Source organism: Carassius gibelio, chromosome A22 (assembly GCF_023724105.1).
Source record: "Carassius gibelio isolate Cgi1373 ecotype wild population from Czech Republic chromosome A22, carGib1.2-hapl.c, whole genome shotgun sequence".
Lineage (NCBI taxonomy): Eukaryota > Metazoa > Chordata > Actinopteri > Cypriniformes > Cyprinidae > Carassius > Carassius gibelio.
The window spans coordinates 3,385,614-3,407,105 of NC_068392.1; the positions used below are offsets into that span (position 1 = coordinate 3,385,614).

At 37.4% G+C, this 21,492-nt stretch overlaps 3 protein-coding genes across 6 annotated transcripts in view; 1 reads left to right on the forward strand and 2 right to left on the reverse strand.

Annotated features, from left to right (window-relative positions):
* The window catches only part of LOC127942812 (uncharacterized), a 92,368-nt gene extending 90,131 nt beyond the window's left edge, over window positions 1–2,237 (reverse strand). The window contains exon 1 of one of the 2 annotated variants that reach the window (XM_052538793.1): window positions 2,013–2,237. In XM_052538793.1, coding sequence (XP_052394753.1) covers window positions 2,013–2,064 — 52 coding nt within the window. In that variant the 5' untranslated portion in view covers window positions 2,065–2,237. The remainder of the gene's footprint in view (window positions 1–2,012) is intronic. The other variant, XM_052538792.1, reaches the window with a different exon arrangement.
* Window positions 2,238–4,343: 2,106 nt separating this feature from the next.
* ca22h19orf44 (chromosome A22 C19orf44 homolog) lies at window positions 4,344–8,301 on the forward strand. Of its 2 annotated transcripts, none has more exons than XM_052538800.1 (8): window positions 4,344–4,660; window positions 5,283–5,885; window positions 5,962–6,178; window positions 6,293–6,369; window positions 6,450–6,855; window positions 7,505–7,594; window positions 7,737–7,903; window positions 8,031–8,301. In XM_052538800.1, exons 1-8 carry the CDS (start codon window positions 4,550–4,552, stop codon window positions 8,118–8,120), a joined length of 1,761 nt encoding a protein of 586 aa, XP_052394760.1. In that variant the 5' UTR covers window positions 4,344–4,549; the 3' UTR covers window positions 8,121–8,301. The 2 variants fall into 2 exon arrangements, with proteins under 2 accessions (XP_052394760.1, XP_052394761.1); XM_052538801.1 differs by having other exon boundaries at window positions 4,344–4,654.
* On the reverse strand, window positions 8,279–20,989 carry cherp (calcium homeostasis endoplasmic reticulum protein). 2 transcript variants are annotated; one of them, XM_052538797.1, is made up of 19 exons: window positions 20,786–20,986; window positions 20,206–20,379; window positions 19,741–19,776; window positions 18,589–18,749; window positions 16,709–16,846; window positions 16,473–16,624; window positions 15,469–15,580; window positions 15,296–15,385; window positions 14,998–15,211; window positions 13,418–13,581; window positions 12,244–12,676; window positions 11,146–11,387; window positions 10,936–11,069; window positions 10,755–10,841; window positions 9,863–10,009; window positions 9,663–9,785; window positions 8,982–9,076; window positions 8,718–8,903; window positions 8,279–8,543 (listed from the first exon to the last, which is right to left on the reverse strand). In XM_052538797.1, exons 1-19 carry the CDS (start codon window positions 20,808–20,810, stop codon window positions 8,506–8,508), a joined length of 2,751 nt encoding a protein of 916 aa, XP_052394757.1. In that variant the 5' UTR covers window positions 20,811–20,986; the 3' UTR covers window positions 8,279–8,505. The 2 variants fall into 2 exon arrangements, with proteins under 2 accessions (XP_052394757.1, XP_052394758.1); XM_052538798.1 differs by lacking the exon at window positions 19,741–19,776 and having other exon boundaries at window positions 20,786–20,989.
* Between the last annotated feature and the right edge of the window lie 503 nt (window positions 20,990–21,492).

The following is a 21,492-nucleotide window of genomic DNA, read 5'->3' on the forward strand; positions in this document are numbered from 1 at the left end:
CTTCTTCCTTTTATTGCAAAAACACTTGAACGATCTGTGTTCAAACAAGTCTCTACATTTCTCACACACAACAATCTCCTTGACAGCAACCAATCTGGCTTCAGAAGTGGACATTCAACTGAGACGGCCTTGCTCTCAGTTGTTGAAGCCCTAAGACTGGCAAGAGCAGAATCCAAATCTTCAGTACTTATCTTGCTTGATCTGTCCGCTGCTTTTGACACGGTTAACCACCAGATCCTCCTATCAACACTACTGCCGAAAGGCATCTCAGGAACAACACTACAATGGTTTGAGTCTTACCTATCAGATAGGTCCTTCAAAGTATCTTGGACAGGTGAGGTGTCCAAGTCTCAAATCTAACTACTGGTGTGCCTCAGGGCTCAGTTCTTGGACCACTTCTCTTCTCTGTCTACATGTCATCATTAGGTTCTGTCATTCAGAAACATGGCTTTTCATACCACTGCTATGCTGATGACACTCAACTTTACCTCTCATTCCATCCTGATGATCCGACGGTAGCTATTCTCATCTCAGCTTGTCTAACTGACATTTCTTCCTGGATGATGGACCATCACCTTCAACTCAACCTTGCCAAGACAGAACTGCTTGTGATTCCAGCAAACCCATCGTTCCATCACAATTTCACCATCAAGTTAGGCACATCAACCATAACTCCTTCAAAAACAGCTAGAAGCCTTGGAGTTATGATTGATGATCAGCTAACTTTCTCAGACCACATTGCTAAATGATCCTGCAGATTTGCTTTATTCAACATCAAGAAGATCAAGCCCTTTCTTTTGGAACATGCTGCACAAATCCTTATTCAAGCTCTTGTTCTGTCCAGGCTGGACTATTGCAATGCCCTCTTGGCAGGTCTTCCAGCCAATTCTATCAAACCTTTACAATTAATTCAGAACGCGGCAGCAAGATTAATTTTTAATGAGCCAAAAAGAATACACATCACACCTCTGTTTATCAATTTGCACTGGCTTCCAATAGCTGCTCGCATAAAATTCAAGGCATTGATGTTTGCATACAACATCACCACTATCTCTGCATCCATTTACCTAAATTTGTTACTTCAGACTTATGTGCCTCTAGAAGCTTGCGTTCTGCAAGTCAACGTTGCTTGATTGTGCCATCCCAAAGAAGCACAAAGTCACTTTTACAGACTTTTAAATTAAATGTTCCCTTCTGGTGGAATGAACTCCCCAACTCAATCCGAGCAGCTGAGTCCTTAGCCATCTTCAAGAATCGGCTTAAAACACATCTCTTCCATCTTTATTTGATCCTCTAACTTTATCACTCAATATTCTAATTATATTCTTTAAAAAAATCTAACTACCTTTCTAATCTTTTTGTATTCTATTTTATTTTCATTTATTATGCAATTGTATATGTATGTGTGTGTGTGTGTGTGTGTGTGTGTGTGTAAAGACCTCTAACTAGCTTGCTCTATTCTTTTATTTTTTTATTCTGTTTTCTTTTTATTTATTATATTATTTAAAATCCCATGCTACGTGTGCTGTGTTAACCTAACTGAGACTTGTTATAGCACTTATATATCATTGCTCTTTTTGTTGTTTTTGATTCCTTCCACTTTCTTCATCTGTAAGTCGCTTTGGATAAAAGCGTCTGCTAAATGAATAAATGTAAATGTAAAATAATCAATATCCTAATAGTGCATGAGCTTTGAGATTTGAGAGTGCACAGGACACAGCTTGAGTGAGAGGAAATACGTTTTACGTTTTAATGCTCGCGCATTGTATTAATGTGCTTCCGCGCTACAATTATGCACTTTCGAAATTTGTCAGTAAAATAATGGCATGATAATTTGAGCTCCACACAGCATCATACACAGAAAACACTTTTACTGCAGATGAGAATCACGTCACACTGAAACTAAAGCTGCTGCTTTTTCATCTTCAGTCATTTATAGAAAAGACGTTTAAAAAAAAAAAAAAATGAACCTGAAGAAAAACTGAATTCATAAAAACACATTTCAAACTCACCGTCCAGATGCCACAAACACAAACAGAACCAGAATCTGTCAAACATCTTCATTGATTTCAGTTCACAAATATGAAGACAAACTCTTCAGAACTGGTTCAGTAATAAAATGACAGATGAGCCGATGAGAGACTGATCTGTAGTAAAGTCACGAGAAACTCTACTGTCGGCTGAAATAACTGCACAAATAGAAGTGTTAAACCGTGTGAACATCCAGCTCTTTGCTTATTTCACAACATGTTAACTTTGTGGCTTTTAGCTCCAGTAGAGCACAGCTTCCTCTTCAGGTCAGGTTTGTTGTCTTCAACAGAAATAAACTGAATCATAAGATGATCAGAGTCTAGAGAAGGTGCGAGTGTCTTAAAGCAGCATTCTGCTCATGAGATCCTGAGAGTGTTTGGCTCTCTGAACAGACATGTCAATGGTACATTCCCACATATGCCAGTCACACATGTCGTTTGCTCTGCTGCACTTATATATTAGGGTTTTCTTCTGCATCTGTCACTGATGAAAGTCTGGATGCTCCCTTTGGTCTTTAGAACTGTGAAATGAATGTCCATTTTTCTCAGAAACCAGTTGAAATGTGGATTCATCTGACCACAGCACACATTTCCACACATAGTCTTTCTGACTATCTGAGAAGAGCTTTGGCCTAGAGAACCCCATGACATCACTGCATAGAACTGATGTACAGTATAGCTTTCTCCCAGAGTAAAACTGATTCAAGTTACATTTATTGATGCAGCGCCAGACTGTGTTCAGTGACAGCGGTTTACCAAAGTAATCCTGAGCCCATGTGGCTATATTTAACATTGGGGTTTTGGAATTGGAGTTTTAAGTTAATATGTCTATGAGTGAATTCAAAAACACCAGGATATTAAATGTATGCATCAGGTAAAATAAATAAATAAAAATATATCAAATAAAATATCTTAAGTTTGAGGTTGAAACTAACAACCTTTAGAAGAGGAATTCAGAAAGATGTAATCAGTAATCAAAAATCCTATTCAGCTCATCTGAATCTGATGTCATAAACCAGAACATTGAGCAGTCATGCCATTTTCAGATATGTTGACATGTAGGCATAACCATAAAAAAAAGTAACAAAAGTTTTTGAAACACCTGCAGAGACGCGTAGGCTGGTCAGATCGATGAGGGGAATCAGAAACGCTGGAACCACTTATGAAATCCAGATCATCTTAAACATTAAACATACAATTGTACAGAGTACCGAAAAACACTTTCAAAATAGTTCTGTTTTAACTCCTCTACAATGATAAGAGCATGATGTTTGTTGGTTTAATTTCGGTTTTCACAAGCAGATATGTTTATATAATTATTATAGTGCACAAATAAAGCTTATTATGTACATGAACCTCATTGTCATGGGACGCACTACTGAGTGGAGTGTGGAGCAAGGGAGATGGAGTACATCAATCCATAGTTTGATGAATACAGGTAACAAGGAAAACTAGCATAGCACATGTAGACTTAACAATACCGGACAAACAAACTCAAAACAAGGAACACTATGACTTGACCGGACAAGGGGATGACGAGACACACCTAGGATCAATGGAAATAAACAGGAAACACCTGGAGTAAAAAGATCACAATTAATGTGAGACAGAAACTGGAGGAATGGAAGATCAGGAGACTCGAGGAAAAGGTCTGACACTCATACAATATTCTACATTTACACAGACATTAAAATTTTTTCAAAGCTACTTTGCATTCAAGTTTGATAATCTTGTTTTTGCTTCCTGGGATTGTACCCACGACTCAGTTTTGAAATTATTAGTAATTTAATTTAGTAAATTAAGGTTTTCACCACTGTAGGCGGATTGTTTTCACACACTGCGGCCACCCAACTATGTTATAACCATAGACTGTATAAAAACATAGTATCCTTGACATCACCCGTTGAGTCCTGAAGAGCGGAAAAAGTTAAATTTCTGTTTTAAGGCAGTGTTTTTATTTCTTTATTTCTTTATTCATTCATTTTAATTATTATTGGGACTACTTGTCAATGTTTTAAGGAATTATACAGTAATATATATTCTTTTAATCGGAACGCACCTATTGTTTTATATTAGAGGGAATTAAAGTAGCTACAATCCTTGATAATAAGAAAAAAATAATAAATAAAAATTAAATACTAGAAAGGATTTTACTCAAATCTCATCTGGCGTATTTAAAAGAATGTTTGCAGATGGTTCGTTATGAAACTCCATTAAAACGAAGCAATACATAACTACGGATTGGGCTTTTAAAAACAGACGAGGAAGTCGAAACCAAGTCGAGGAGTCGAGGAAGTGAAACCAAAAGATCCTGATCCGCTTCCGGTGACGTCGGAACGCTCGCCACGTTGTCATGGAGTCATGTTGTCGTAAACATGGAACATAGGCAACAACTATGCGATTTGCTCGGCTTCAATTGAGACGAGGCTTTTTGGTGCTGTGTTGTGTTTATGTTATGCTTGTGAAAAAGCAGACTGTGTCTAGTTTAACAAATTGTCGATGTTTACAAGTTAGTCAAGATGTGGAGTCATGGAGGAAGGAGTTCAGCTCTGGACCGAGCGAAGGCTCATCTCTCTGGACAGAGAATCTCAAACAATGGGATTTCAAAGGACAAAAGAGTTAACGTTAGTGTATGTTACATAATTGCTCTACATTCGACGTGAAACCAAAAACAGCGCTGTTTACTTTCTTAATGCACATTTCTGGTGTTATTATTCACGATTCGTCACGTTTATTCCATAGCTTAATTATTGTTATAAACTTTTTTAATACTAAATTTATTGTATCCCACAAAGGTCAGAATTATGCCTTTCTTTCTCAGAGTGGCTTGATATAAACTCACAATTGTTAGATAAAAACCTCAATTTTGATTAGGTTTTTTTTTTTTTTTTTTTGTATTAGTTTATATCACACAAAACGTATTTTATTTCTAAGAATTGCCACTTTGTATCATGTGTAAACTCGCACTTTAAATCTGAATTGTGAAATTGAAATTAACAATTGTTTATTTTTTTTATTCAGTGGTGGAAACGGGCTTCCATACAATGTTGGAAGTAATGTTGCCTTTGCAAAATTTGTAGGAATAAATCAGTATTTTAATGCCGTTTAATGTTATTGTAACAAAGGTTAGGGCAATATAATAATGATGTAATTAATAATAATAAGCCGTATTAAAACTGGGAAATGTGGAGATGATGTTACCAGCTGTTATTAAATGTCTGGGGTGTGTTGCAATAACTCTCGTTTACCCAGGAAAACTCTGGAAAATTCGTGTCACCATCCAGGCAGATGCAATTCCAGGATTTAAGCGGAGTCTTTTCGCCATCAGAAAGTGAAAACCAGGACCCTGTGAAAACTACGACATTGGAGAGTTTCGGCATGGGTGGTGGAAGCCGATTTCTGAAGAAGGCCTCCAAAGATGCTACTGGAGACAGCGTGTCATCTGCTCCTCAAAGAACTCCTGCAGAAACATTCATACCTCAACGCAGTTCACAAAGCACAGCTTTGAGTAAGCTAGCGCTCATCGAGAACCGCATCAGAAACCAGAAAACCAAAAGCGATGGCCCTAGTATCCATACAAACCTCTCAGAACCACAAGAGACACATATATCTTTACAGTCCAGCAGTGATCTGAGCATGACAGGGAATCGCTTTCTAAAGAAGAGGACTGTGTCCGCACCTCGAGGAGAGAAGGTTCCTGAGAGAACGTCAGGTCTGAATGAACGTAAAGAAAGGAGAGTCAGTTTAGACAGCGACGAACAGGACATGCGAAGACTTCTAGGAGATTCTTTTAGTTTATCAGAAGGTTCCTTGCAAAATGCAGCAAGGAAAAAGAGTCCTCAACCAGTTAAAAAGGTAAAATTGTTCTTTGACCCCAGTTTACTCGTCTGTCCTATAATTTTAAACCAGTATTACTTTCTTCTTTTTCCAGTTTTACAAGAAGAGCAGTGAAAAGTCCACCGTTCCCACCCATCAAAGTCTATCTCCTCCCCCCAGCAGGCCGGAGTCACACATGGTCCGGTTTACTGAACATTCAGTGTCCTCTGAAACGGATCACAGTGAGATCCGGTCTTTGGATGATCTTTTTCCTGTTGCTGCGGCACCTGATTCTGATGATACTCTGAGCGAGAGGAGCGCAGTATCGGATGGTAAAGCACCTGTGGATTCAACATCTAGCAATCTCCTGAAACCTTTCTTAACTATTGTTAACTTAATTGTTCACTGTGTTTTAAACATGTTTTCTCTTGATGATCTTCCCACAGATTTCAAACTGAACGTAATGACATTGGATGATCTTGCCCCTATACCATTTGAAGCAGCTGAAATCTCACAAGAAAAGGTGTGTTGAACATATCATATCTAAACATAATTTACGCAAGAGTTTTTAAAACTGAAAAACAGTGTCTTTAAAAATCACAGAAAGAAACACAAGCCCGTCAGGACGGCCGAAACAAGAAGTCATCCAACATTTCAGAAGTTGCTTCACCACCCACACCAGAAGAGGCCTCGTTTGCCTACGAGAGTGATTTTGAGAGTGAGATCTGTTCTGAGGCGCTTCAGAGCGCCAGTGAGATCTCCGAACGTCTCACAGATAAAGACAAAGATGCCTCACTAATCAGCGAGGCCCAGTACAGCTCATACAAATCCCAGGATGACGATGACCGTAATTTATCACAATCATCGTCATCCAGTTTCCACTCAGACTCTACCTCGAGGTCTACCTCATCAAATGCAACAGTCACACATGGCCCCAGTCCTGATCGTCACGTGAAGGAGGTTGCAGTACAGACTCAGGCAGATGGACTCACTTACACATGGTCTTCTGGTAGGTTTACATTTATCTGATACTTCAGTCGAGTCAAACTAACGAAAGCCATCAGGAACATGTCTAAATCATATTTGAAAGGGGCGTCCCTCAGGGTTATAGTTTAGGACCACAGTCATTCTTGTTCATACAGAAATTTATTTGAGAGAATCTTACGAAATCCATCAAGATTATGTCGAAGATTTTATTTGAAACTCCATTTTTGGGGGGCATCCCTCAGGGTTAGTGTTTAGGACCACTTTGATTCTTGTTTTGAGGAAAATGTGTTTTGGGTGGATCTAGCAAAAACTGTCATTTGAGGAAAATGTATTTTGGGTGGATCTAGCAAAAACTGTCAAAACATGTCTAGATCATATTTTGATCATTGCTTTAGGGTGTCCCTCAGGGACAGGGTTAGAGTTTAAGACCCCTTTCATTCTTATTTTGAGGAAAATTCATTTGGGTGAATCTAACAAAAATGGTCAAGGACATATCTAGATCATATTTTGTCTGAACATCTAAAGAAAAGAGAATATTTGTTTTGCATCATGACTATTTTCATGACATTTTAAGCACATTTTCCTCCAAAATTCCCATTACCATACTGGCAAACAACCTAGAAAGACATGTTTTTGTGAAACCCACCCATTTACGTCAGCATTTTTTTCAGGCATGGCTGCTGTTGGTCCGTCACTGGGCATGAAGTACGTGGACCCCACTCCAATAGCCAGTCACACAGTCAGTGCTGAAGCCATCGAGAGTAAGAATTACAATATGATTTACATGCTTTAGGTTTAAATAACCTTGAAACACAAACATCTTAAGTGGTTACTATAAACAATCGGACCATTTTAATCCTTTGCTTATTAGTTGAACTAGCTCATTATCTTCCATGCTAACAGGTTTGACGGCGTACAGTCCTGCCGTTTTTGCACTCAACGACATGCTGCGGCAGCAGTTGGCCCTTACTAGAGGATTCATCGACTCCACCAGACGTCACTACACCTCAATGATCGAGTCACTTGAACCCGCCGACTACAAATACACCACACTAGAAGATACAAAAGAGGTATGATTTTAACAAGGAAAGAAATCGAGGCTTTGATATTCAACTGTTGTAACAAATTTATATATATCAAATCATTTTATTTCATTTTATGTTAAGAATTTGCTAACAGGTCTTTATTTTGTTCTAGTTCATTCGTGCTCACAGGCCACCCAAACTGAGCATTGAAGACGCTTTAGAGGAAGTTCTACAGGAAATGAGAGACTACCATTACAGTTGAATAAACCGATGATCAACATTTTGGATGCATCATCCATAGATTAATAACAGCCAAAATTGTTCATGCAATAATGTACATAAACAGGTATTTTTCAGTATATGTTCACTGTTCTTCACTTCAATCATTCATGCATAAATGAAATGTTTACAATAAACACATTGCCCTTTTTAAAACATCTTTATTTTGCTTGTACAGAGTCTCAGATTCATCTAAGCAAATACTTACAATGACACGGACACTTTCTGTGAGTTAAAATATGATGCACTGATGCATTTTACTACAGAAAGGAACTAGAGAGCAAAATAAAACGTCCAAACGAATGTGGAAAAAAGCTTTATGACAACTACAGTAAATAACAAAAAAACAGATCACATGTGACGGGTGATCACTCTGTGCTGGCGGGCTCCTGGGGATCTCTGGTCACTGAGGACAGAAAAAGATAAAAATAATTGGTTATAATTAATAGTAAGTTTAATACATATGGTTAATAGTATTATCAAACCCATAACTCTAATTATTAGCATCAATATTAGTAATTTTTGACTTGGAAAACAGGCAGCTGCTGATTTTAAGTCTCTATTTTAAAAACACAAATACCTTTTTCTCGTGCTTTCATCCTTGCGACAAAATTGTAGCTTTTGTTTCGCCTGTAGTTCACGTACGGGTCATCCAGTGGGACTCCGACTCCTTTATACTGGTCCCACCTGTCCCGGATGTCTCCTCCTTTAATGGGGTCCTGAATGCCCTGTTCTTTAGCTCCAAGACCTCCTGATCCACTCCAGCCTGCAGGACGAACAGGGAGAGACTTAAGGCTGGATCAATGGAAAGATCGATTCATGTCTGGGTTTGTTGATCACTTACCCATCTTCATGAGCATCTGATGGCCTTTGTTTTCTTCACCCAGCCTGAGGTCGACGGGTAACGCAGCAGGACCTGAACCCAAACCAGATGTGGAGCTGCGGGGAGAGACCGTATGTCATGACAACATCATGCTTTAATTGCTATTTGGTTTTGGGTAAATTTAATTTAGGTGAAAATCATTATTTGGTCAAATCTGCATGCATTTATTTACATTTAGTTACAATAATTAACTTATGAAGCTCAAAATAAATGTGGAGAAGATTTATGACCAAAAATACAATAAAAGATTTTGTATTGGGCTTTAATAGGATGGAATTAGATTTAAATTTAGAAGCCCCTAATGAGTAAAAAAATCTGTAATTTGCTCCGTAGTTTTTGATTATTTGTTTTATATCAATCTTTATACTTGAAATTTCACTAAGTAAAAATGTTGCAATTCCACTTTGTATTAACATTGTTTTTCATTGTTAATTTATATATATGAAAAATATTATAATATTAGTATTCACTTATTTTTTAAGTTAAGCAAAAACAAAAATTAAATTAAAATTGCATATAATAAAGGAAATAACATCCTGGTAGTTATATCTATACCAAATAAACCAGTGTGGAAAAAGTTGATACAGACAAGATCACAAAGAAAAATCTGGGTACTTGGGTAGCGAAAGCAGATCGACTTACGGTGGCGTCGGACTGCGTGATTTAGATTTTGCAGCCTGGCGACGCTTGTCTGGAGATCGTGACCTGGAGCGAGATCTGGAGCGGGAGCGACTTTGGGACCTGGATCTGGAGCGACTCCTGCTCCTACAGGAGAAAGTCATAAAATGTGTTCAACAACTTCCTGTGGCTGGAAAAAATGGTTTAAATGTCAAAGCAGATACCTAGAGTGAGATCTGGAGTAGGAGCGAGAACGAGAGCGCGATCTGGATCGGGATCTGGAGCGAGAGGATTTGGAAGATCTGGAGCTGGAGCGTGACGTCGATCGCCCTCGGCTGTGCGACCGACTCCGGGAAGGACTCCCTCGGGTGCTGCCAAAAATAAATAAATATATATTACCAACGAGGAAACAATGGGAATCAATTCTGTTTGGTCGCATCTGAATTCCAGTGTATTGGTAGTAGGAATGTCAACGATACATAATAACTGGCCATTGAAAAAAAAAAATCATATAATTTATTAATTTTACAGCCACATTCCACGCTTCATTAATTTGTTCCCAAGTTAACTCATGATTTTACTAAAACAAATGAAAGAAGTTGTAGAGACAAATTCTTAATTTTTCAAAGCTTTGTACCTCAGCTGTGTCATGATATTCACGTAAACCATGTTTCATATGACCAGGAATGCTTATTTTATTAGGTGGCGATAATGTTAATTGCAACCATTGCTATTGTGTTTTAAAATACAATAATACAATAGAAAGGCGTATTCGGCGTGACAAGATAGGAAACAGCCAACAATAATCTCCATTTAAAGTAAAACGACACTAATTTTATTTATTTTAGTTTACTACAGTAGTTTTATATATATATATATATATATATATATATATATATATATATATTAGTAGTAATATACAGTTGTATTTTTGTAAGCGTTTCTGTTTTAGTCTTAGTAAATTTAACACCAACTTATTTTACTTCAGTCAGTTGCGAAGGCAATGCAACATTTCAAATTTGCGTGTAGTTTAACCTTTTTCAATTAACATTCACATTTCATTTCAGTTTTATTTATATAAACTAACACAATTAAAACAGTTGATGTAATCCGCACCTGTTGCGTTTGTCTTGTTCCTTTTTCCGCCTCGCTCTCATTTTGGCCCGGAAGAACTCGTACAGACCATTCTGTTCCCAACCCTCACTGGAAAAATCATCATTTTCACTTATTACAAATGAAGTATTAATTTTTTTTAAACTGCTTTTGACTCTCTAGCACCCACACTTGTAGTGGTCACCTGTTTCTGGGTCTGTCGTGGGACGGCGGGCTGTAAAACGCCTCCACTGCGGCCAGCAGACGCTCACTGGGAGGCATCGGAGGCGGCAGACGGATGTCTTTGGGGTCCAGAGGCTTATAATCGTGATCTTCAAGCTATTATCAAAGAGAAAGCATCACCTTTAGCATGATGAGATTTAACTTTCCCAGCTGATGTCGAATGGAAAATCACCTTCACTAGCGGCGCCATGAGTCCTGCGGGAAGGTCGAAGTAGGGCACGTTGGGAACCAGGCTGGGGTCGTCCTGACTGACGTGAGCCGGGGTCTGGCGCCGCATGTGGGGCGCCTGTCCGTTAAACCCGTGAGGCGGCGGTCCGAAATCAGGATGCTGGTTCCCGCCCCACGGAGGAGGATCGGCAATCCCTGGAGGGGGAATCCTCTGGTTGGGGTGGTGATGAGGAGGAGGACCGATCTCTGATTTGAGAAGAACAATATAATGTGTGACACACCTGGAAAGATGAGCCCTACTTACACCAAGCCTAAAATTTATCCAATGCAACTATAAACTCTAAAATATTAAAATGTGTATTTTTTTTTTTTTTGTGAACAATCCAATTAAAATATTAAAACATGCATCTTTTTCTCATGTTATTTTGGAAAACATTCTTGTTCGGTCACATCTGAATTGCTGTTTTATTTTAGTATCAGTAGTATTACGAATATATATATTATGGTATTTTAAAACAGTTTATTACTTGCAAACAGTTTTTGTTTTAATTGTAGTTTGAGTTCTACAAATTTTGCTGCGTTTGGTTGTTATATTTATATTACATTTTTAGTTAAGCTTTACTTTTTTTGTAATTGCAGTACAGTGTTACAGTATTTACTAGTATTTTAAATTAGGTTTTAATTTTCATATATGCCTATTACAATAATGCTGTAAAAAAATAAATAAATAACTAATGTAATAAATGTTATTTTACAGAACAGTGAAATTACAACATATTCATGTCAAAATGTCTTACCTTTCAAATGTTAAACAATAAAAGATTTTGACACTATTCGCACGGGTAGAAAATATGTCTATATATATATATAAATGTGGAAAAATCACATCCTCTATTTGTTTTTGACAAAACCTTCTCAACTAGTTGCATCAGACATTTTTGTGAATTATTGAAACACAGCGAATTTGTGCACATTTTTACAGTATTTTCTGCATTAAATTCAACAACGTGCGTAAACACTGCGTAAACTACTAAATAAAATAAAGCCATTCTGCTTCTGTTTAACCGGAGTAGTTTTCCGAATAGTAAAGCCGAGGTCTCACCTCCAGGGAAGTCTCCCTGTGGGTAGTCGAATCGGTGCGGTGGAAACGGCGGGCGCTCAAAGTGATGCCGCGGAGGAAACTCGTCCTGCATGAAGCGCGGCGGGAAGCGTCCGAAGTTGTGCGGCGGCGGTTGGTTGAACGGTGGCGGCTGCTGGTGTGGGGGGAAGGGACCGCGAAAATGCGGAGGACGCTGCATGCGGAAGGGTGGCTCCCTCTGGCCCCACGGCGGCGGCTGGTCCGGCTGACCGCTCCACGGCGGCTGCTCGAACTGGCCGCTCCACGAGGGCGGAGGCTCGTTCTGGCTGCTCCAGGGGCCTGAGGGGCCCCCGTCCCGAGGGCCGCTCCAGTTAGGGTCCCGCTGCTCATTCCACATGCCCTCGTGGCTGTTCCAGGGAGGACAGGGGGGCGGGGCTTGAACTGGGTCGAATGGAGGCTGGCGGCGGAAACACTGAATGTGTTAGAATCAGTTCTGTGTTGATTAATTACAAATTATAAAATAAAACTATTAAAATGGTCTTAGACAAAAATTTGGAATTAAGTTATTTTAATTTATATATTTATTTTCTTTTTAGTTTTACTAATTTTATTGTGTTTTTTGTAAATATTTATATTTAGTTTTCAAGTATTTTTTATTTCAGGTTTAGTATTACTCGTATAGTATAATATTATACCTGTATTATCCAGAATTTTCGGAGCCAAAAAAATTTTAATTAAAGCAGTCATAGATATTATATAGCACCATTTGTTTTTGTTTTTTTAAATAAAATGTTGTTTTCCCATTAATTCAAGAATTAAAATATATGCAATTATATATTCAAAATGTAAATATAATATATAATGTTTGTATAGTACATTTAATAAATTGTAGTATGTTAAAGATTTCAAATCACATGATGAAAATTCTAATTAATAACAATCTATTACACTAGATTTTAGGTAATGTAAGGTTACTTTCAGATTACTTTTGACCGAAATCATTTATTACACTGATTTAAATAGGATCTTTTTTTTTTTTGTCAAAACTCTGAAAACAGTATAATTAATCTAAATCACAAACACTTAATATTTGGATTCTGATAATGCAGATTACTTCTAATCAGTTCCTGAGTTAGTATTAATAAACCGCTGCAAACGGCGTAAGATCTGTGAGATTGTACAGCATTGGTTCACTTACGGGTTGTTGCGGGTTCCACGCTGGCATGTTGTGTTGCGGATCGAACCAGCCGGGTTTAGAGGAGGGAATGTCAGATGGCGCTGCAGGGTTCGAGTCTGATGGTCGGTTCTGAGGGCTTTCGTAATCGCCGGGTGGAGGACCTGACCCTGGAGGCTTCAGTTCTCCTGATGATGTCATACAACATATCAATTACACATTACAAGCCATATATGACATCATAATCACAAACCATGTACAGGTGCTGGTCATATAATTAGAATATCATCAAAAAGTTGATTTCACTAATTCCATTCAAAAAGTGAAACTTTCATTACACACAGACTGAAATATTTCAAATAGTTATTTCTTTTAATTTTGATGATTATAACGGACAAGTAAGGAAAATCCCAAAATCAGTATCTCAGAAAATTTGAATATTGTGAAAAGGTTCAATATTGAAGACACCTGGTGCCACACTCTAATCAGCTTATTAACTCAAAACACCTGCAAAGCCTTTAAATGGTCTCAGTCTAGTTCTGTAGGCTACACAATCATGGGGAAGACTGTTGACTTGACAGTTGTCCAAAAGACCCACAAACACCTTGCACAAGGAGGGCAAGACACAAAATGTCATTGCAAAGGAGGCTGGCTCTTCACAGAGCTCTGTGTCCAAGCACATTAATAGAGAGGTGAAGGGAAGGAAAAGACTTGGAAGAAAAAAAAAGTGTCCAACCGCAACCTGGAGAGGATTGTGAAAGAAAAAACCCATTCAAAAATGTGGGGGAGATTCACAAAGAGTGGACTGCAGCTGGAGTCAGTGCTTCAAGAACCACTACACACAGACGTATGCAAGACATGGGTTTCAGCTTCGCATTCCTTGTGTCAAGACACTCTTGAACAACAGACAGCATCAGAAGTGTCTCTTAGACAAAAAGGACTGGACTGTTGCTGAGTGGTCCACAGTTATGTTCTCTGATGAAAGTAATGAAGCGAATAAACTCAAAATGTTCAAGCTTCCAAGTACGAGTGAATAGCCTGATTTATTCGCGCAAGTCGCATCTGGTGTGAACACTCCCTAAGTGTATAATTGTTTGTCTATTTATGTAAAGCACTACTGCAGTCAGAAATAATCCTAAATAGGGTTAATAAAGCTCTAACCTTAAAAAAAGCAATGATATCAAGGCAAAAAGAATGCAGTTCGTATTGACATCACATGACCACCCGTTATATAATAATCATCAAAAGCAAACTGGAGAATAAATGCATATGATGTAAAAACTCACTGGCAGGTGTTTTTGAAAGTCTCAGCTGTTCACCAAGGCAGCATTTATTCGAACATACCATAAAAACAGTTGTGCTGCTTCATATTTTTGTGGAAACCTTGATACATTTTATTTTTCAGGATTCACAAATGAACAGAAAGTTCAAAAGCACAGCATTTATTTCAAATGGAAGTGTTTTGTAACATTACAAATGCTGCCACTTCTGATCAATTTAGTCTTTGGAAAATAAAAGCATTAAAGATATGGAACTATAAATAGATTATTAAAATATTATAACTAATAACATTGTATTTTTAATTGAATTACACATGTTTTTACCAGGCTGAGAGGTCAAGGTTGGTTGTGTCTTGACGTCGGCGTCTGCAGGCGTGAGTTGACCGACGGCGGCCGCGGCTGCTGCTACAGCCACCGTCTGCTGCTGCTTCAGATTAGCGACAAACTCCTCGTGCTGCGTCTTCAGCGCTTGGATCTGCTGCTGGAAGGCCATCTGGACGGGCTGCACCACCGGCGCGTACTCCGTGATGAGCGACGCCTGGACCGGACACAACAGACACGTGACGACAAACACATCCTCCATCTATAGCTGCAAAACAAGCACTGAGAGCACGAGCTGTACCTGATACTGTCCCAGACCCAGAGCCGGACTCTGAAGCTGCTGGATGGTGACGTCGTCAAAGTAGCCGTTCTTCTCCCAGAGCAGCAGCAGCTGAAAACATGAAGAACAAGCGCTCATCTACTGAAAGTCAATCTAGAAGGGAAATGTGAAGAAATGGGGATGGATGATCTTACGCGGGTGATTTTCTGCTGCTTGTCTTCCTCTACAGACAGGAAGCTGGTGCAGTAAATGGGTACCACGACTTTCTGTAGAGCCGCCAAAAGATCCTTCTGATTCTTCCTCTGACTGTGGAGAAACATCAAGGGTTACTCAATAAAACACCAGAAAATACACTTTGAGTTGCTAAGTACAATTAACATGGGCCACTACTTTTACATGCTTTCCCAATGTGAAAAGTTAATATAATAACTATTTTCTGATAACTTTTTCATTTGAAGCCTAACATTCAAGTGAAAGTTAAAAAAAAAATAATGTAGTGAAATGTAATAAAAATTATTCAAATATTTTTTTGAATTACCCAACCAGTGTTGTTATTCTCATTAACTAAAAAAAAAAAAAAAACATTAATAGAAATATTTAAAAATGTATTCAATTATTTAAACTTATTTTATTTCAGTTAGTTTCAAAAAGCAACATTTAAAATTTTGATTTAGTTTAAGTTCTAAAATTGCTTCAACTGAAATGAGTAATAAAAAATTTAAATAGACATATTAAAAACACATTTTATTAAATGACATTACACTAATTTAACTAAAAAATGTGTTAAAAAGCACCGCATTAAATAACATTATGCAAATGTATAATTAAGTTATTCATTTATATAATCCAAATGACCCCTGATTATTAACTAAAATTTAATATAAATAAAAAAAATGTAATTGAAAAGATTAATAAATAAAAAAATAGTATATAAAATTATTATTAAAAATATATTGTATTATCAAGAATACTCAGAATTGATGTAATATAAAAATATTTTCAAATATTTGCATATAAAAAAAGAAATTTAAATTATAAAAGAAACCAATTCAAAATATTATTTAATGCTATGATACTATAAAAGCATATTTATGATACTAAAATGACAACTGACCAGAACCCCAGAACAGCTGACTTTAATATTCAAATTCATTATAAAGTGCCATAACACGGTTCAGGTGAAAGCTCTGCGTCTCACCAGTGATGCAGCACGTCGTTGGTCAGATAGATGAGATGCAGGCGCAGCTCAAAATGCGCCTCGTCCGCAGTGATGCGGTTTCTGAGATGTGACGTCATCAGCTCGCAGTGCGATGGGGTTTTAGCGTTACTGAACATCCAGTTCTTTCCAGCCTGAGACAGAACGAAAAATAAGCACAAGATGACTAATCTGAGACGCATCGGACAGTTTTAGCGGGTCAGGTTTCCGGCTCGTACCGATATGGCGTCTTTGGTGCAGGTGTCTATGATGGGCTGCAGCAGGTTGTCGAACTCGTTCATGTCCAGCTGCGTCTCCACCAGCAGCTTCTGCGTCTGCTGCTCCATCGCCAGAGAGATGGCGGCCGTCACCTGCTCCTGAAAGCCCAAAACACATTTATTATTATTATCATTATTATTTAACAATATATTACAGTTACAAAGTCTAGAGATAGTAAAATAAAAAATATTTAGTTTCAAATAAATGCTCTTTGTTTGAGCCTTCTATTCATCAAAGAATCCTGAAAAATAAAATGCACACATTACTAGCAAGTTTCTAACAGGATTTACGTTAAGATTTAAGACATTGTTAGCTACTTTTAACACATTACTAGCAAGATCCTAAGAGGATTTATGTTGCAAACATGATTTAATACATTAGTAGCATGTTTTAACACGTTGCAAGCATGTTTTAACATATTAACATGATTTAACAGGTTAGCAACATGCTAATTCATACTAGCAAGAAGATTAAAAGACACTCTTAGCTAGTTCTAACATGTTGCTAACATGATTTAACACATTAGATGCTAAGAGGATTTATGTTGCAAACATGATTTAATACATTAGTAGCATGTTTTAACACGTTGCAAGCATGTTTTAACATATTAACATGATTTAACAGGTTAGCAACATGCTAATTCATACTAGCAAGAAGATTAAAAGACACTCTTAGCTAGTTCTAACATGTTGCTAACATGATTTAACACATTAGATGCTAAGAGGATTTATGTTGCAAACATGATTTAATACATTAGTAGCATGTTTTAACACATTGCTAGCATGTTTTAACGTGTTGAAATCATTTAACAGGTTAGCAACACGATTTAAGACATTGCTAGCATGTTTTAAAACATTGCTAGCATGTTTTAACATGTTGAAATCATTTAACAGGTTAGCAACAAGATTAAAGACATTGCTAGCATGTTTTAACATGTTGAAATCATTTAACAGGTTAGCAACAAGATTTAATACATTGCTAGCATGTTTTAACACATTGCTAGCATGTTTTAACATTGTCATGATATAAAAAGGTTAACAATATGCTAATTCATGTTAGCAACATATTTAAACACACTGCTAGCCAGTTTTAAGACCTTGCTAGCATGTTTTAACATTACTAGAATGTTTTAGCATGATAACATTATTTAACATGTTAGCGACATGCTAATTCATACTGGCAACTCATTTTAACACACTGCTAGCCAGTTTTAACATCTTGCTAGCATGATTTAACACAATACTAGAATGTTTTAGAATGTAAACATGATTTAACATGTTAATGACATGCTAATTAATACTAGCAACTCATTTTAACACACTGCTAGCCAGCTTTAACATCTTGTTAGCATGTTCTAACACATTACTAGAAAGTTTTAGCATGTTAACATGATTTAACATGTTAAGGACATGCTAATGCATACTAGCAACTCATTTTAACACACTGCTAGCCAGTTTTAACATCTTGCTCATTGCTAGCATGAATTAGCATGTAGTCCTATAACAGTTGTTAAGCTTTGCTAATGACAGACAGCTAAAATACTGTATGTTATTGTACAAAAGTTTTCAACCCCCTCAATGAAAATCTATGGGACTTTTCATTAATTTAATTGTCCATTAAATCAAAACTGTACGTCTGATCAGTAAGAAAAGATACAGCAACCCGAGTCACAACAGTCTAAAGGTTTGACCCAAGTTTGTTGGTGGTAGCCTGAAAACTCTAGGAGGAGATGCTGACTAAATTTAGTCTCACAAGAAGGATTCATCATAATATTACTGATTCTACTGTATTTTTTTTATCAATTAAATGCTACCCTGGTGTGCAGAAGAGCTTGATGTACCTGTCTGAGGCTGAGCAGGTGTTGCTCCTGCTGTTGGAGGTTCCACTGGCTCTGCTGGATGAGCTCCTCCAAAGACGGCGTGGTTGGCGGGATCGGCGGCGGGAGCATCGTCATCGGTGCAGAAACATCAGCGACCTCACTTCCTGGAGGTTTACAGAGCTCTGCGAATCACAAGAAGACGCAAATGCAAGAAAGATCATGCCTACTGTACGCTGAGGCAAACATCTGCCTGCCGGTGCGTCCAAATCTGACGGATGTGTGTGAACGGTCACACTGGGAAGTGCTACGAAAGAAAACGTGAATCTCTTTGGAATGGACGTTCCCAGAGCAAAGCCATTCAGATCAGAGAAACATGCAGGAAATCACTCATGCTGGTTTGTTCCCCTCTGATTTTCCATGTCTTGCGATAGTCGCATGAAAAACTCGGGAATACGAAAACATTAAGCCGAGGAAAGCATGGGGATATGACAACTGACTGCAAATAACTGAGGGGAAAATATATCAAGTAAAAAAAAAAACACAATAAAAACGACTTGCTTGCGACTTCTTTGAAAAAAAAAAAAAAACTGAAAACCTGAATCAAGATTTATATAGAATGCTTTTTTTTTTTTGCAAACAAAAGTGAACCAAAAACCACGCTGCACAAGTTTAGATATCATGTATGCAGCAATAAACAGTGCAGGGAAGTAACAGTCTTTGATTTAAAAGAATAGTGCAACCAAAAATGAAAACTTGATAACAATTCACTCACCTTCAGACCATTTGGATGAATTTGTTTCTTCATCAGATTTGGAAAAATGTAGCATTGCATCACTTGCTCAGCAATGAACTGGAGTGCTGCGGATTATTGTGATGTTTTTAGCAGCTGTTTGGACTCTCATTCTGACGGCACCCATTCACTGCAGACCATCCATTGTTGAGCAGGTGATGGAACACTCATCTACGTCTTAAATAGTCTGAAGGAGAGTAACTGTTCAGCAAATAAACATTTTTGGATGATCTATCAATATTTGGTCCAAATCCCTATTAAATAGTAACTGCAACTAAGAAAATGTGAACCATAACATAAAAAAATTAAGCATTGATGATGCAGAAGAACTCCATGAATACCAGGGAAAATGAAACATTTCTGATCATCGGTCTAATAAATACCTTCCATTTTATATTCATCATCATGAGTGGCAGAATCTATAAAGGAGAGAAGCACACCTTAAAGACGAATATATATACACACAATACAAAACAAGCAAATCTAGCTGTTTCCACCACATATCATCGTGAACTAGAACTATTAAAAAAAAAATTTTTTAATAAAATGAAGCTGAAATAGAGATTAATGAATAATAATAAAAAAATAGGTTTAAAAAAGAAGTTTAAGCTGAAGCACCAAGATTACAAAAAAAAAAAAAAAAACTAAAACGGATATAAAAATATATTAAACCTAAAAGATATTATTGCAAAACATAAAAAGACCATAAAAAATTTAACAAAAATTAAAATACAAGCTAAATGAAAAGATTAATAAAAACTGTAAGAGTGGTATATAAATAATATTATTCTAACACTAGTCATCAGAAATAAATGTGACTAATGCTCTGCAGTGGTGCGTTCACGTACGCTGCTGCTGTTCGATGGCCAGTTTATATTTGTAGTAGCCGAAATATTCTCCTCCGAACAGAAACGAGAACTTGGGGTTGTCCTTCTGCTTCTCCATGGTCATCTTCTCAAACTCGGGGCCATTTCGGGCGACAAACTGGGCCAGTTTGTCAATGACATTACGCAGCTCTTGATCTGATGGGATAAAATATAGTATATTTTTAAATATAGCATTTCATATGTTTCATTTTTAATCATTAGTAAATATTTGTGGTCTTTTTCTAATTGTAAGAGCTTTAAGACATTTCCTTTCATATCTTTGTGTGATGACAGTAAATGGACATCACCAGCTGTGTAGTTTTAGTGTAATAAATATTATTTTTGGACTAGAAATGATGGTCACCATTGATATTACAGTAAAAGCTTTATAAAGTCAGTGCAACCTGCAAGTGATTTAGCAACTTCACTTGCCATCCTACTCACACTAGACAGTCAACACAAACTAAAAGCAGTTAAATTATGATTTGATGTGTTATGTGTTATGCGTTTAATAGTGTAAATAATGTCGGTTCACACGCGTTCGCGCGGATCACTCGGTTACCTTCAGGCGGTGTGGAAATATCCATTTTTCTTAAGATTACACACACGTTTTAGACCAGGAATTCATTTATGACACATGGTGCTGAAGTGCGGAACAAAATAAATCGCTTTTAAAAGGGTGCAACCATTATAATAGCATGGGTCTGTTGTGTTTCAGGTCAAGAAGATGAAGCGACGGGAAACGAATCCTGACGACTTCCTGTGACGAGTGATATGCGTGCGCGCTCCGGGGACGCTCTGAAGAGCCGTGACGTCACAGCGTCGCCTGCAGTTCGGAGGCCGTAATTCAGGAGCGCGTTTACTCTGCAGATAACATACTAGGAAATCTTCAAGGAAAATAGTGTTCTTGGTGAAGCAGAAGCAGGATTACTTCGTTTTTATTTCAGAATCCGTGGTGAGATATCAAATAAACATGTAAGCCCTAATAAAGTCAAAGAAATTCACTTTAAAATTAAAATTAAATTTATGCATCAGCAGGCGCTTTTAAAGTGACTTACAGTGCATTCAGGCCATCAGTCTTTACATATAAATTAAATTAAATTCAAATTTATTTGTATAGCGCTTTTTACAATACAAATCGTTACAAAGCAACTTTACAGAAAATTATGTTTCTACAATATTTAGTAGTAGTTTATAAGTGGTGACTGTAAGTTTGTGCACGTTTGACAGGATTTTTAGAAAAAATTAATACAAGACATAGTCAGCCAG

Excerpts from the sequence above, each read along its gene's own strand:
- ca22h19orf44 (XM_052538800.1), top strand. The coding sequence starts at position 4,550 with ATGTGGAGTCATGGAGGAAGGAGTTCAGCTCTGGACCGAGCGAAGGCT. Across the intron at positions 7,595-7,736 it reads CAGTGCTGAAGCCATCGAGA|GTTTGACGGCGTACAGTCCT; the intron begins GTAAGAATTACA and ends CCATGCTAACAG. Across the intron at positions 7,904-8,030 it reads CACTAGAAGATACAAAAGAG|TTCATTCGTGCTCACAGGCC; the intron begins GTATGATTTTAA and ends ATTTTGTTCTAG.
- cherp (XM_052538797.1), bottom strand. The coding sequence starts at position 20,810 with ATGGATATTTCCACACCGCCTGAAG. Across the intron at positions 12,677-13,417 it reads CGTGGAACCCGCAACAACCC|CCTCCATTCGACCCAGTTCA; the intron begins GTAAGTGAACCA and ends TTCCGCCGCCAG. Across the intron at positions 11,388-12,243 it reads ACAGGGAGACTTCCCTGGAG|AGATCGGTCCTCCTCCTCAT; the intron begins GTGAGACCTCGG and ends TTCTCAAATCAG.